At 40.6% G+C, this 13,101-nt stretch overlaps 1 protein-coding gene across 1 annotated transcript; it reads right to left on the reverse strand.

Annotated features, from left to right (window-relative positions):
- Positions 1-3,866: 3,866 nt before the first annotated feature.
- On the reverse strand, positions 3,867-4,376 carry MSGN1 (mesogenin 1). The gene has a single exon (XM_065731137.1). It carries the CDS (start codon positions 4,374-4,376, stop codon positions 3,867-3,869), a length of 510 nt encoding a protein of 169 aa, XP_065587209.1.
- Positions 4,377-13,101: the final 8,725 nt, after the last annotated feature.

Consider the following 13,101-nt stretch of genomic DNA (forward strand, 5'->3'; position numbering starts at 1 on the left):
AAGGACAAGAGCTACAAAAGGAGAGAGAGAACTGCTCTGTGTCTTTGAGAGTGAACCCGGCAGATCCTAGGAAGTCCAAGTCACAGAATCATAGAATGGCTTGGGTTGGAAGCGACCATAAAGATCATCTTGTTCAAACTCCCTTGTCATGGAGAAGAGTGCTTTCCATTAGGTCAGATTGCCCAGAGCTCCATCCAACCTGGCCTTGATTGCTTCTAGGCATCTACACCTTATCTAGCCAATGTGTTCCTGTCCCTTACCACCTTTAGTAAAGAGTTTCTTTCTAATATTTAATCTAAATCAATCTTTGTTTAGTTTAAAGCAGCTATTCTTGTTCCCCAGGTAAGTATTTCCTCCCCAGCTTTCCTGTAGGGACACTTATTAGTATTGGAAGGCCACAATGAGGTTTCCCCAAGGCCTTCTCTTCTCCAGGCTGAACAAGTCCAACTCAGTCAGCCCATCTATATAGAAAAGGTGCTTGAGCTCCCGATCATCCTCGTGGCCCTTCTCTGGACCTGCTTCCAATAGCTTCACATCTTTCTTGTGCTAGGTGCCTCAGAGCTGAATGCAGCACTGCAGACTCAAATCTCACAAGACCAGAATAGAGGGGAAGCATAATCACTCTTGACCTGTAAACTGTACTTCAACAGATAGGAGCTGAATCCAGGTATACTTCTTATTCCTGTGTCTTGGTCACTTTTTCTCCATCACCTGTAGGTGCAAGATTCCCTGAAAGGGGAATAACTGTTAGTACCAAAAAATCAAACACTGTAAGAATATGCTAGTAAATTAACCTTATCTTCAGGTCCTATTGTAATACAGAGTGCAATTTAGGACAGACCAAGGCCCATTCCCTAAGGTAATTTACATACAGCCACCTTGTGCTGAAGCTCAAAGTATTTAAGGGCATTTTAGCAGCCAGTGTACTTTTAGGGCTATAGAGTGGGTAAAGGTCTGGTTAAACAGATACAGCAGCAGTAAAGTGATCTGAAACTCAAAGTGTGGCTTTTCATGTTACTTAGAGTTGTTGTTCTACCTTGGACTTCAAGGGAGAGGACTCTGCAGAAACCTAGCAAGCTATGGCTCAGTACTTTCAGTGCTTTTTACGCTATTTTCCTTGGAGAAGTTGGGAACATCAACTCTGATGCACCTCTCCAGTCTACAGGCTACCTCCTGTTAAGGTAATCTTTTTGCGTGCTTTGTTACTTAGCTTTGTTTATTAGCAGCTAGCTGGCTAATAAATAAAAGTTATCTATTGATGTCTTCCTTTACAGTTGAGTAAATTGAGATGGTAATGCTGATTGAACCAGTCAAGTTCATAAATAAACTAGTAATAAAAGTGGATGTTCTCACATCCCTGAGCTCTTTGCTTTGAACACAACCCTATAGGCTTCCTTAGCTGAAAAGCATGGTAGTTACTTGCAGATCCAGTTGTGGAAGATAAAAGAAGCAGGGTTAGAAGAATTAGCAAGCATAGATAATCTATCAAAGCAGTATATTAGCAAAGGATGATGTTCTACAACCAAGATGATAATGATGGAACTACCTTTTATTTATCTGCTGGTGCTTTGCCATCACTAGTGAGCACATGCTCCCTCTTTATAGCTGTTGGCTATTACAAGTCTTTTTTAAAAGACTCAGGATTAAGTTCTCAGCTCTGGTTCTGTTTGAGATCTTGCAGCCAATGTACAATTTCACCTCCTTAACTGATAGGAGATCATAGAATCATGGAAGGGTTTGGGTAGAAAGGGATCTTTAAAATCATCCAGTTCTAATCCCTCTGCTATAGGCTGGGATGCCTCCCAGAGGGCCAGGTTGCTCACAGTCCCATCCAGCCTGACCTTGAATTCTTGCAGGGAAGGGGCATCCACAACCTCATTGAGCAACCTGTTCCAGATATGACCTGTCTGATCTTGTCTGTGAAGCTCTTCAGCTGCTCAAATCTGGACTCAGTACACAGGCTCATAGTAAAGAAAAGTATGGTGTCATTAGTGTTGACATCTCATATGCACAGGCAATTTTCTCTATTTGGACAATTTTATAGGGCTTTAAAAAATGATACTACTTACCCTCTTACTAATGCCTAAAAGTCTGTGAGAAATGTAATGTGGGTTAAAACAGAGCAGGAGCATAGAGGATACGCTTAGTTGTGAATACATTTGAGTGATGCTTCTACCTGCATAAATTTGAACTGAGCTGTTTTCTGAAGACAGTGATGGATTTCACACTGATTGCTCTGGTATGCTTAAACCATCTGAGAAGAGTACTTAGTCAGCATAGGCAAGAATAGTCAGCAAGGAGAAAAAAAGTACAAAACCTGATTTACTATTACATATACCTATTTTAGACATTTCATTATGAACAACCAAAAAGAGGAAAAAAGAAGAGGTAATTGCAACAAAGTTGTAGCTTTGCAGAGCTCTGCTCCAGGATGCATTCACAAATCTAAACCATCTGCCCCACACAGACATGTTGATCTATTCATCCCGGTGAGACAAGCCTGCTTCCTATGCCTGCTGCTCTCCTGGTGCCTTGCATCTCCCCACAGAGAAAAGGTTAATCTGCCTTAATGAGCTTCACGCTGCTCAGGCTTGCAATGCTCTGACTCTGTGCCAGATTTTGCTCCTCTTTGAGCATTGCTGGCCTCATTGTAGCCAAGTATCTCGAATCAATCTGCACTGAGATTTATGGAGCTCTTTTTTTTTTTTTCCTCCAGTGTGGTGAGACCTACGTGATCTCAGTGGCACAAAAGGTAAAAGGAATTAAAGTGTTGGGCTATGTCCTTATTTCTTCCAGTTTTGGAAGGTTTAATGTGTGTGTTTCACAGGGCTGTTAGTTGTTGCAAGAAACAGCTTTTAATAAGGAGATGTTACAGTTACTAACATCCTCTTAGGTTTTAATACATCTTGATGATAAATCTTTGCATCTTTCCAATATTTTAATCAATTTATTTCACTCCAGAGAGAAGGAAGGAGAGACAGAGCTCAGCTTAAACTTATTCTAGTAGTTTGATGTAAAATTTCCACACTGTATCAGACACTGAAGCAGAGGTTTTTAATCTAAAAAAACAAATATGAATTGTTTCTGTATAAATTAAAACAGAGGATAGACATTATCAGCAATTTATCTATACACAAGCAGTTTGTTTATATTTCATTTCCAGTATTTAATGGACTTTCGGACTTTACTTATCTACTAGCTATATAGTACAGAATACAAACTATTACATTGATATTGATTTGTTATGAACAAAGAAGTTGTTGCTATTACTTCTTTTCTTGATTTTTCAAGTACAGAGGAAATGTGGACAAATAAGCAATATTTGAGCTAGCTAAACATGTTCTTCCTTATCCTAATATTAAAGTGCCTACAAAACAGTACACTTAAATCCTTTGCAGTTGTGGTTACTTTTTAGAAATTCACTGTAAAAGCTATGGATTTACTATTGTCTGTGTTAGACAGACTATCAGTCAGAGCACAGATACGTAAATCCTAGGAGGTTCAGATGGCTTTTTGGTTTTGCATCAGACCGGGTTTAAAATTTGTCAGAAGCTTATTGTTAAAATAAACAAAAAAATAGCAAACGAAACAGAAGGGTAAAAAAAAAAAAAAAAAAAAAAAAAGCTGCAAGCAAGACTTCCATCTCAGCAACTTGCAGCTCAGGCTTTAGGCAGCCTTACATCACCTTCCAGCATCGTGTTCTATGCGCGCAGCAACCCTCGCTCTCCCTCCCTCATGCTCCTCTGTCACCCCATGCAACCATGCTCTAACAAAGAAGAAATCAGGCTGTTTTTGCTGTCTTTTTTTTCAAAAGGCTCCTCCATAGCAGAGCCTGGGGGTGCCAGGGCAGTTGCTCCAGCCGGGCCCTACACACGCTTGACGCTGTTGAGGAGCTCCGTCAGTTCGCTGATGTACTTGATGGTGTACTTGAGGGTCTGTATTTTGGTGAGGGGCTGTCCCCGCTGGCTGTAGGTGGGTGGCAGGTAGTTGCGCAGTGTGTGCAGCGCGTCAGCCAGGGTCCTCATCCTCAGCTTCTCCCTCTCGCTGGCCTTTCTCCGGCGCTGGGCTGACATCCGTACCTTGGTACCCTTGGGCAGCCGGGCCTGCCCAGGGCTGGGCAGATAAGCTGGGGGGAAGTCCACCAGGCCGTAGCCCACCAGGCCACCACCACTGTACGGGGTCTCGGCCACTGCTGAGCACGGGGATGAGGTGTAGGACTCAAAGGACGGCGTTGGGGACAGGCTGTGTGGAGAGGAGACGGAGTGCAGCTCGAAAGCCCCAGCGGTGCTCTTCCAGTCCCAAGAGGATAAGCAGACAGAGTGCTCCGAACCCAAAGTGTCTTCCATATTTATCAATGTCTCATGCAATTTGTCCATCCTGGAGGAGTGTGCGGGAGAAGCAATTCCCGCTGCCCGCCAGCAAAGGATGGAGCTGCTGTCTGCTGAGACCTTTTTATGATGGAGGGAGGAAAGTGACAAAGTGGGAACGCGGGTTTGGCCAGGGGAGTTCAAAGGAGCAGCACAAGTGATAAGATGGAAAATGAACTCCTGATGTGCTAGTTTCTTCTCGGTGATAATTATCAGCCTTCAGCTAAAAAGCCTTTAAGCTAACAGGCAGCAGCGAGGAACGAGGAAAAAAAGATTATCTTCTTGCGACTAAACCAATTAAGGCTGCGCATCAACATTTAACATCGCACTGGGGGGATAAGTGATGAGAGAGGAAAAAGAAATCAACTGTTTTCCAAAACAGTTAACAGAGAGTTTAAAGATAGTGAGCACTAACACAGGCCCAGAATTTAAACTATTGAGCCCTCTTCTCAGTGTAACTCTTTGGAAGGAACTGCACTATAGCAGTGATTATTTGATCCATGCTGACTGTGGCTGAGGTTCTCTCAATAAATGTGTCTTAATTGTGAAACGCAAAAATGGTTGGCTTGGATTTTGATGTGTGTAGCTCTGTGGATTTCTCATCTTGTTAGGTTGCAATTTCTCTTTCAATAATTTGTTTTTCACCAGGAGAAAGGGGAAAAAAAAGACATTCCCTGTAGTCTGCCATTTAATTTACCATTTCCAGTCATGAGTTGGAAGGCAACAAGGAAATTTGTAGTTGTAAACCAAGTCAATGCCCTATTAAAAAAAAAAAAAAAAAAAAAAAAAAAAAAGGAAGATGTAATTAAAAAACAAACATAGGAAATTAAATCAACATGAATTTTGAACCTGGACAGCTGTGTTAGATAAAAATTAATTCAAAACTGGACATAGGTTAGAAATGTGTAAGAGAAGACTAGAAGATTTTTATATAAAAATTTCTACCTCCATGAATCTGTTTTTCTGCTAAAAAAAAAAAAAAAAACCTGTTTCCAGCCCTTAACTGAATACAACAGTGAAGTTAGATGTTAGGCATTTCAAATGAAAATGCATATCCTAAAAATGAATAGCATTGATAATGAGCACTTTTCATCCATAGGCCTCAGAAGCGTTTACAGTGACAATTAAATCTTTATTACCCTGAGGAGATGGATAAGCAGAGTCAAAGAGGAACTTGCCTGAGATCACACAGCAAACTGTGAGGAAACTACTGAGCTCTGTAGCCACTGAGCAGCTTGTCTGCCAGTCATGACTTTATATTGATCCATAGTGGAAGCAAAATATAATATATAATAAAAAGAGAGAGTGAGTGCCACTGTGAAGGATCCAGAGAAGGGTAGGATTTAGCTTAGAGCTTCTGTGTAATGATCTCTGTGTGCTTAATAATCCACTCTGAAAAAAAAAAAAAGGGGAGAAATGCTTTTAAATGGTACATAGTCAAAACACGCTGGAACACGCTTTCACAGTCGCATTTCTTCGTGACTGTGAAATCCTCACTACAACCAATAAGAGGAAAAACCTTGAAAGTAGGAGCCTATTCAATATTCTCTGAAGTCTCTTGTGGCTTTTTGCTGAGTATGGGAACAAAGCATTTAGAAGCAGCTTGTAGGAGACTTAACTCATTTTATTGTGAGATGAGTAAGAAGGAACTGCAAAGTGAAGGTGAAGGGTTTAAGCATTTCAACCCAGTCTGAGGTGATATGACTGTGATGAAATATACTTTGTGCAGAAACTTAGGGCACATCTTACCTTAGTCAGGATTATTTTGGGTTTTATGGCTGTCCTGTGTTGATTTGATCTTTTCTTTTTTCTTTCTTTAAGTAAAATGAGTTGTGATAGTCCAAAAATCACAAATTGCTGCAACAGACTAAAATAAGGGGAAGATTTACAACAGGTATTTTTTGTGACTCTAGTGAGCTGAGTGAGCTTCATTGAGCACCACTTTAGAGGTCACCAAGTCACAAGTCAGACTCAAGATCTGATTTAGCATAAAAGTGGGAGTCACTTTTGTCCCACTTAAAATTTCTCTCCCATCCTTTGTGTTTTCCTCACAGTATTTGTATTTTGTAGTACCTTCATAGTGCATTTTTAAATGCATACTTATACATATTTGAAGCGTTCTGCTCATTGATTTTGATTTTGGAATCAAAAGTTAAGCCCTAAAAGGCTGCCAAATTTGGAAGCAAAAATTTCAACAAATCACTTCTTTGTTATCTCTAACCAATGCATAATGACAGTAAATCTCATCAATTGTGGGTAAATTATTGAAATATCATTCAGTCACCAAAATATGAAAAGTTTTGGCCAAGTCAAGAAGCAATGTAAAATCCATGATCACTGTATATTCTACGTCCTATTTAGTTCAAGAGAGTATCATGTTTTTTAGCTGTTCATTAATTTATTATCATTTATTATCATTAATTTATTTTTGTCTGCAATTAAATCTCTACCTGCAATGTGAGAATCATTGGTTGGGAAAGTATCTCACAGTTACAATAGGGAAAAAAAAATACAGGAAATGATAAAACTGTTCATGGTGTTTCCTTATGGCAAGGGTTCTGAAAATGTGGTACAGAGGAGAGCATGGCTACATGCTGAATATCACGTGTACCCTATATGCCCTATGACTATCTGATGCTCATCTGTTAAAGAGCTAATAATAAATATATATATATATATGTCTTTCTTATCTTTCTTTTATTCAGCCTGGTGCAGATTTTGATGAGACCCTTTTGTTCTCCCAACAATGCCAGAAGATTGAAGGGCAGTGAAATATGAGGCTAACACCAATGACATACTCACTGACACTTAGAAAATGATGAGGGATTTTCTGCTTGACTGACCGTTTTGATTTCCATTTCAGTAATTTATTCAGCAGTATAAAGGCTAACATCTCCATCTTCATATCCTTTAAAATGAAAGGCTCCCTACTCAGATTTCTGCATTTATAACAGGAGGGAGGAGAAGCGTGGATGGAGGAAGGTTTTTATATATCTAAAAGAAAAGTATAAAATTTTTTTAGAGCTTTCTGTCTGTGTCTGATTCAGGGTTTGAATTTAAAAAAGATGTCCAGGTAATCTGCCACCCACAGATACGGTAGGTAATTATGTAGATATTTAAGGATTGTTCTACATTTTTAATCTATAAAAATTCCAGAGCATATTTCCGCCAAGATGTGAGGTTTGTAGGGGAAGCAAACTTGAAACAGTGAGTAAGAAGTCATATCAAATGGGAAGAATGCAAGCTAAAATGGAGTAAGCATGGCCGAATATTCTTCAGTGACACTTAGCAGTCTGCCTCCTTGAGAGTTAGGACAGAATTCTTGTCTTATTGCACTGACAAGCAGCACATCGTACAAAGCACTTACACGATGTGTTTTCAGCTTGCAGTTTGTACCACAGGGGAAAAAATATTCTACATCTGCAAAGCTCTGAAAATCACTTCATCTCTCATTGAACACAGCTTCCCAAGCACACTCTGCTTTGCCTCCCACTCACCATGGAGCTGGTCGTTAATGGTCCTGCTTTGTATGGACCCCACTGCCCAGATGTAAAACATAGTGAGAGCAGCTGCAGGTTTCACTGGCTTCAGCAGACACAGCAGGTGTTTAACACTTCTGAAAAGTAACATTGGACACCTCAGTTTACGCCTAAGCTGGCAATAAAGGAAGAAAAGGATCCAGCACATTTGTTATCCAGAGTCCCATTAGCCACTGGGTAATGCTTCTCTTTTTTTAATGCTTTCGCTTAATTTGCAGTAGAAGGGTTTTGTTTGTTTGTTTGTTTGTTTTCTTTTTTCTTTCCTTTCTTTTTATTTATTTTTTTTTAATAAATTTATTTGAGGCTTTTTTTGTCCTTGTGGAAGAGGGCTTAACTTGAGTCCAGTCATGTCAACTGAAATAAATAGGATTTGTAGATAAGTAAGCTGCACTGTGTCAGCAAATATCCATGTCTTTTTCTGAAGTCAATATTCCAAAGAATATGGATGAGCAACTAGCTACAGCTCCCAAAGGGAAGCAAGGCAGTAAAATCTGGGTCTGATCTTGAGTCCAGACCCATAAATAGTAGTCCACAACTCCTTACTACAATCCATGAAAACCATGAGGAAATTGGATCCCTAACTGTTATCACCACCTTTGGTGTTTATGACAAGAGATGTTCATTTGTAGTGAGACCAGAAACTGCTGAGTCGTAGTGCTGTTAAAAATTCTGCCATGGACATTTAAACTCTTCAGTGCTCTCAACCCCAAAATACCACACTAAGAGCCTGACGGTGAAGGACAAGTACTGTGGATGCCATGCTAAGTATCACCGATTTCACCAGGGCTTTGGACAGTGGCAGGCATCTTTCTGCACTTGCCCTGGCAGGAGCAGGACCTATCTACTTGCTTTACATCCTCACATCTATTTGATCCTACAAATACTGGCAGTCTCTGTTGACTGAAAAGTGACATCAGCTCCGCAATTCATTTAAAACATCTGATCTCCAAGCATCTGGCTTCCTAGATGAAAAGGCCTACGTGTGGAATTTACACCTATCCACCTTTTAAGTAGGGAGTTTATTACCTAGTGGCTTTCAGCTGATTTTTCAGGAATGTCTTTTTAATACCCCTGTTAACAGAAGTTGAAAGGAGATTTGGCTACGTGGTTGGTCTTTAATGTCTACTGGCTACTTCAGCCAGAAGGAAAGGGGAAAGCCGAGGGGGAGGGGGCCTTAATGAGTCTCATTTTGCTCAGAAAATAAAATGTTTCAGCAATTATCAGAATAATGGAAATCATTTAGATGGGAGAACTCCATTATCTCTTAGTGCACTCGCTGTATCAGCTTTCATGTTTTTAGAACAGAGCATCTACTGAAAATGAATTTATATATTTCAGAGCTTTTCATGGGAGAGGTAGAGGAATACCTGCTGTAAACATTTCAAGATCCTAAGTAATGCCTCCTTTCCTACACAAAAGCATAAGATAGGTTTCATAAAGTACAATACAGTTTATTTCCAAGATTTTCTTGCAATCTCTTTGTAGCACCCTGATGGTTCCTTTTGTCATGTCTGACACAGGTTTCGCTAGGGCAGCACAGAACAGTTCCAGACAAAGTTCAAGGTTGGTATGCTCAATTTTCTGCCATTGCACTGATACTTTGTGCCATATGCTCCAAATGGTTCATTCTGCAGTGTGGCAGATTTTCTAAACCTCGCTAATTCTTATGAGAAATTCCAGTAGCCAGGAAATTTGAATTAAAATCTCAGTTGTGCTTATTTCAAGTTGACTTGCAGAGCTGAAGCCAAATGTTTGTAAAGGCGTCTATTTTTCAATTGCTCTGATTACATTTCATCTTAGGCTGTTTCTTTCCATCTGGTGAACCTCATCAGGACCTGCTCATTGCTCCTTCCCTCGTGTCTGAGCACTGATGTGCAGAACTGCTGCTTACTACTAATAGAAGCCATATTTCATCTTGGTGCTAAATGAAGTTACGCTATGAGAAGAGCCTGCAGCTCAGTTTAATAATTACAACACGGATCAATAGTCTAGGGTAGGAGACAACCAACACGTGTTAGATTATAAATTTTATTTAGCACTTATGTATTTCCTTCATTCTGAAATAAAGTGCTGTGTGCATGTTGCAGGCTTCTTTCCCTAAGCACTCGGTTAACGCCTGGGTGGGGACCATTGATTTTAAATTGCAAGTTGCCAAGTTGCTAAATCTGAATTTTAATCACATTCAGTTCCACAAAAAGCAAGTCTATCTTTCAGTCCGCTGATGAGAAGGGAATAGTAATAAGCACATTTTATTTCACTTCCTCCAAATGCTTCTGTGAGATTAAACTCGGTTGTATAATGGTTCAACAAAAATATTTGAGTAAAATCGATCCTGTTTTTAATAGCTGAACTTTGCACACACAGCAGGTTTAAAAATGATACCAAACTGGGAGAGAGTGATTGGAGATATTGGAGGGCAGAGTTGCCACTCAGAGGGCAGAGAAAACTGAAAAGATGCTCAGAAGGTACAGAGACAGCAAAAGTGTAGAGCTATGGAATCATTAAATTTGGAAAAGAACTCTAAGATAATCATGTCCAATCATCAACACATCCCCACCATGCCCACCAACCATGTCCCTCAATGCCACATCTCCATGGTTCTTGAAAACCTCCAGGGATAATGACCCCACCACCTCCATGGGCAGCCTGTGCCAATGCATCATCACTCTTCCAGAGTCTTGTAGGAGCTGGGAGAACTCCACGCAGCACAGGAGCAGGATGACTAGCCAGGAAGCAGCTTCACTGCTTCCCCTGCACAGAAGATCCAGGGAAGCAGTTGAGCTGACAGTCTGGAACAGGTCCTTGAGAAGGCTCCAGGTAAACCTGGTGGCTGCAGCCACCTGATGGGATAAGGAAGAAAAGAGCATCCAAGCTTTCTGCAGAGGCTCCCAGTGGAAAAAAAGACAATGAACACGCCAAGTGCTGAGTTTCATGGGCTTTCAATCTCTCAGCAATTTCTTACTGTCTTCTCATTGTACTTCTGGTTATATGGTGACAAGTGCATGAGCACACAGGACTGTATTCTTTCCCACTGAAGACCTTTCTCTCCTTCTTTGCCTTATAATCAGTTTTTACTTTCTGTCTCATCTAAATGTTTCTAATTCTAGCTTCCTCTCTATGACTAGATATTATATCTTTTATTTTTCCCCTCCCTTCCTCCCTTCCTTACTCCTTTTCTCTTTCCTTATCTCCCATTTTCCTTCCTTCCTCCTTCCTCACTCCCTTCCTCCTTTCATTTCTTCCTTCCTTATTTCTTAAGATTTTATCTCGATGTATATTTAGTTTACAGGCTTTCTCATTCTCCTGTTTTTTCTTGGTAGAATAAGATGCCTTGTTAAACATCCTTTGCCCATATAAATCATACACCCTTGTTTACCTGCTCAGCCATGTGGATAAATCTACTATTAGAAACAGGAAACACTTCATTATACACTTGAAACAGCCCAAAGCTTATTTAAATAGAATAAATATCTATAGTATTTACATTTGCATTATGTAGTTACAGAAAGGGGCTCAGTTAAGGTTGCAAAGATGCAAGAAGCCATTTACTTGAGGTCGACTTTCAGTTTAGCAAACTCTTATTATTTTATTTTCTATTTTTTTAGAACACAAGAGAGAGCAAAAACTCTAAACTCTGACTAGAAAAACTTGTTTACTGGCCAGTACGTTAAGCTTATGCTTATCAATTAGGTCAAAAAGCAAGTAGATAAACGATCACACTCAACTTCCTTCACTCTTACACTCCATTTCACTGCACACTGCTGGCTGCCCCATCATTATTTTAGACATAGACATCTGGTGTGCACCCTAAGTTCCTACATAGTTAATGGCAATTAATATTTGCATGCATGGATGATCAGGTAGATCTTACACCAGCAGATATGCAGATCTTGAGGGCAGACTGTCTCGACAAAGAGTCTGCTATTTTTGGGGCAAACCAAGGAGAGCAGTAAATCACTGCTTACTGTACGACCCCAGAGCCCCAATCTCTTGCTTCCTTAGACAGTGACTGTGCCAGGGGAGGGGTCCCTCTCTGATGAGATCTCCATGGTGCCTACCACAGCAATTGACTTCAAGATGCTGGCACTTTCCTTTTGCAAAACACTGCATAAAATGGGGACATGATCAGAATGCAACTGTCTAAATTTTCCAGGCAATATCACTTTGAAGCATTTGGGTCCCCACTCCAGGGAAGTAGTTTTCTAAAGTAAATACTAGCAAATGGGTTGTATTCAAAAAAAAAAAAAAAAAAAAAAAAAAAGAGAGTGAGAAAAGGGGGAATCGTGATTTCCCCTGACATTGACCTGACCTGTCAGGCATGGATGCATGCCCATCAGTCTCCTGCTCTGATCTGATAGCTGACATTCTGTGATGTGCTGAAAGCAAAGTAACACAGATGGATAGGGTTCTCTTTTGAAGAGCAAAATGCATTGGTAACTGAATTTTCAAGTGCACTCCACATGAAGTTAACTCCTAGATTGTAGGAGCATCTTCTAGAGGGAGGGGAACAAAAAGACTGCAGATCTACTGGGGACTCTCTATAATTATGCATATAATGTAAGCTAACATTTATAAAGCCCCTGCTTCTTTCAGTATACTTCAGACACTAGCTCATCAACACTCATTACACAGCTTTAAAAAGACTGAGCATTCCTTTGGCAGCCAGAACCTCTCAAATACAGCATGCAGCATGAAACCACTTCCCACACAGCCTCCAAGCAACCCCAAGCTCCAGCAGGATTTCTTCCTCCAAGAGCCTCCACATGTCCCTACGAGGACAGGTTGAGAGAGCTGGGGCTCTTCAGCCTGGAGAAGAGAAGGCTGCGAGGTGACCTGACAGTGGCCTTTCAGTATCTAAAGGGGAGCTACAGGAAAGAAGGGGACAGGCTCTTTAGAAGGGTCTGTGGTGATAGAACAAGGGGAAATGGCTTCAAGCTTGAAGAGGGTAGATTTAAGGGTATAAGGAAAACGTCTTCTACAGTGAGGGTGGTAAAGCACTGGAACAGTTTGCCTAGGAATGTGGTTGATGCCCAATCCCTGGAGACTTTCAAGGCAAGGCTGGGTCAGGCCCTGGGCAATGTGATTTAACTGTGGTGTCCCTGTTCACTGCAGGGGAGTTGGACTAGATGACCTTTAAAGGTCTCTTCCAACACTGAGGATCCTCTGATTCTAATTCCATGCCTTTTCTTTCAGAA

The sequence above is a fragment of the Cyrtonyx montezumae genome, unplaced genomic scaffold, assembly GCF_038088225.1.
Source record: "Cyrtonyx montezumae isolate F1298 unplaced genomic scaffold, pur_monq_1.0 scaffold_13, whole genome shotgun sequence".
Taxonomy (NCBI): domain Eukaryota; kingdom Metazoa; phylum Chordata; class Aves; order Galliformes; family Odontophoridae; genus Cyrtonyx; species Cyrtonyx montezumae.

Excerpts from the sequence above, each read along its gene's own strand:
- MSGN1 (XM_065731137.1), bottom strand. The coding sequence starts at position 4,376 with ATGGACAAATTGCATGAGACATTGATAAATATGGAAGACACTTTGGGT.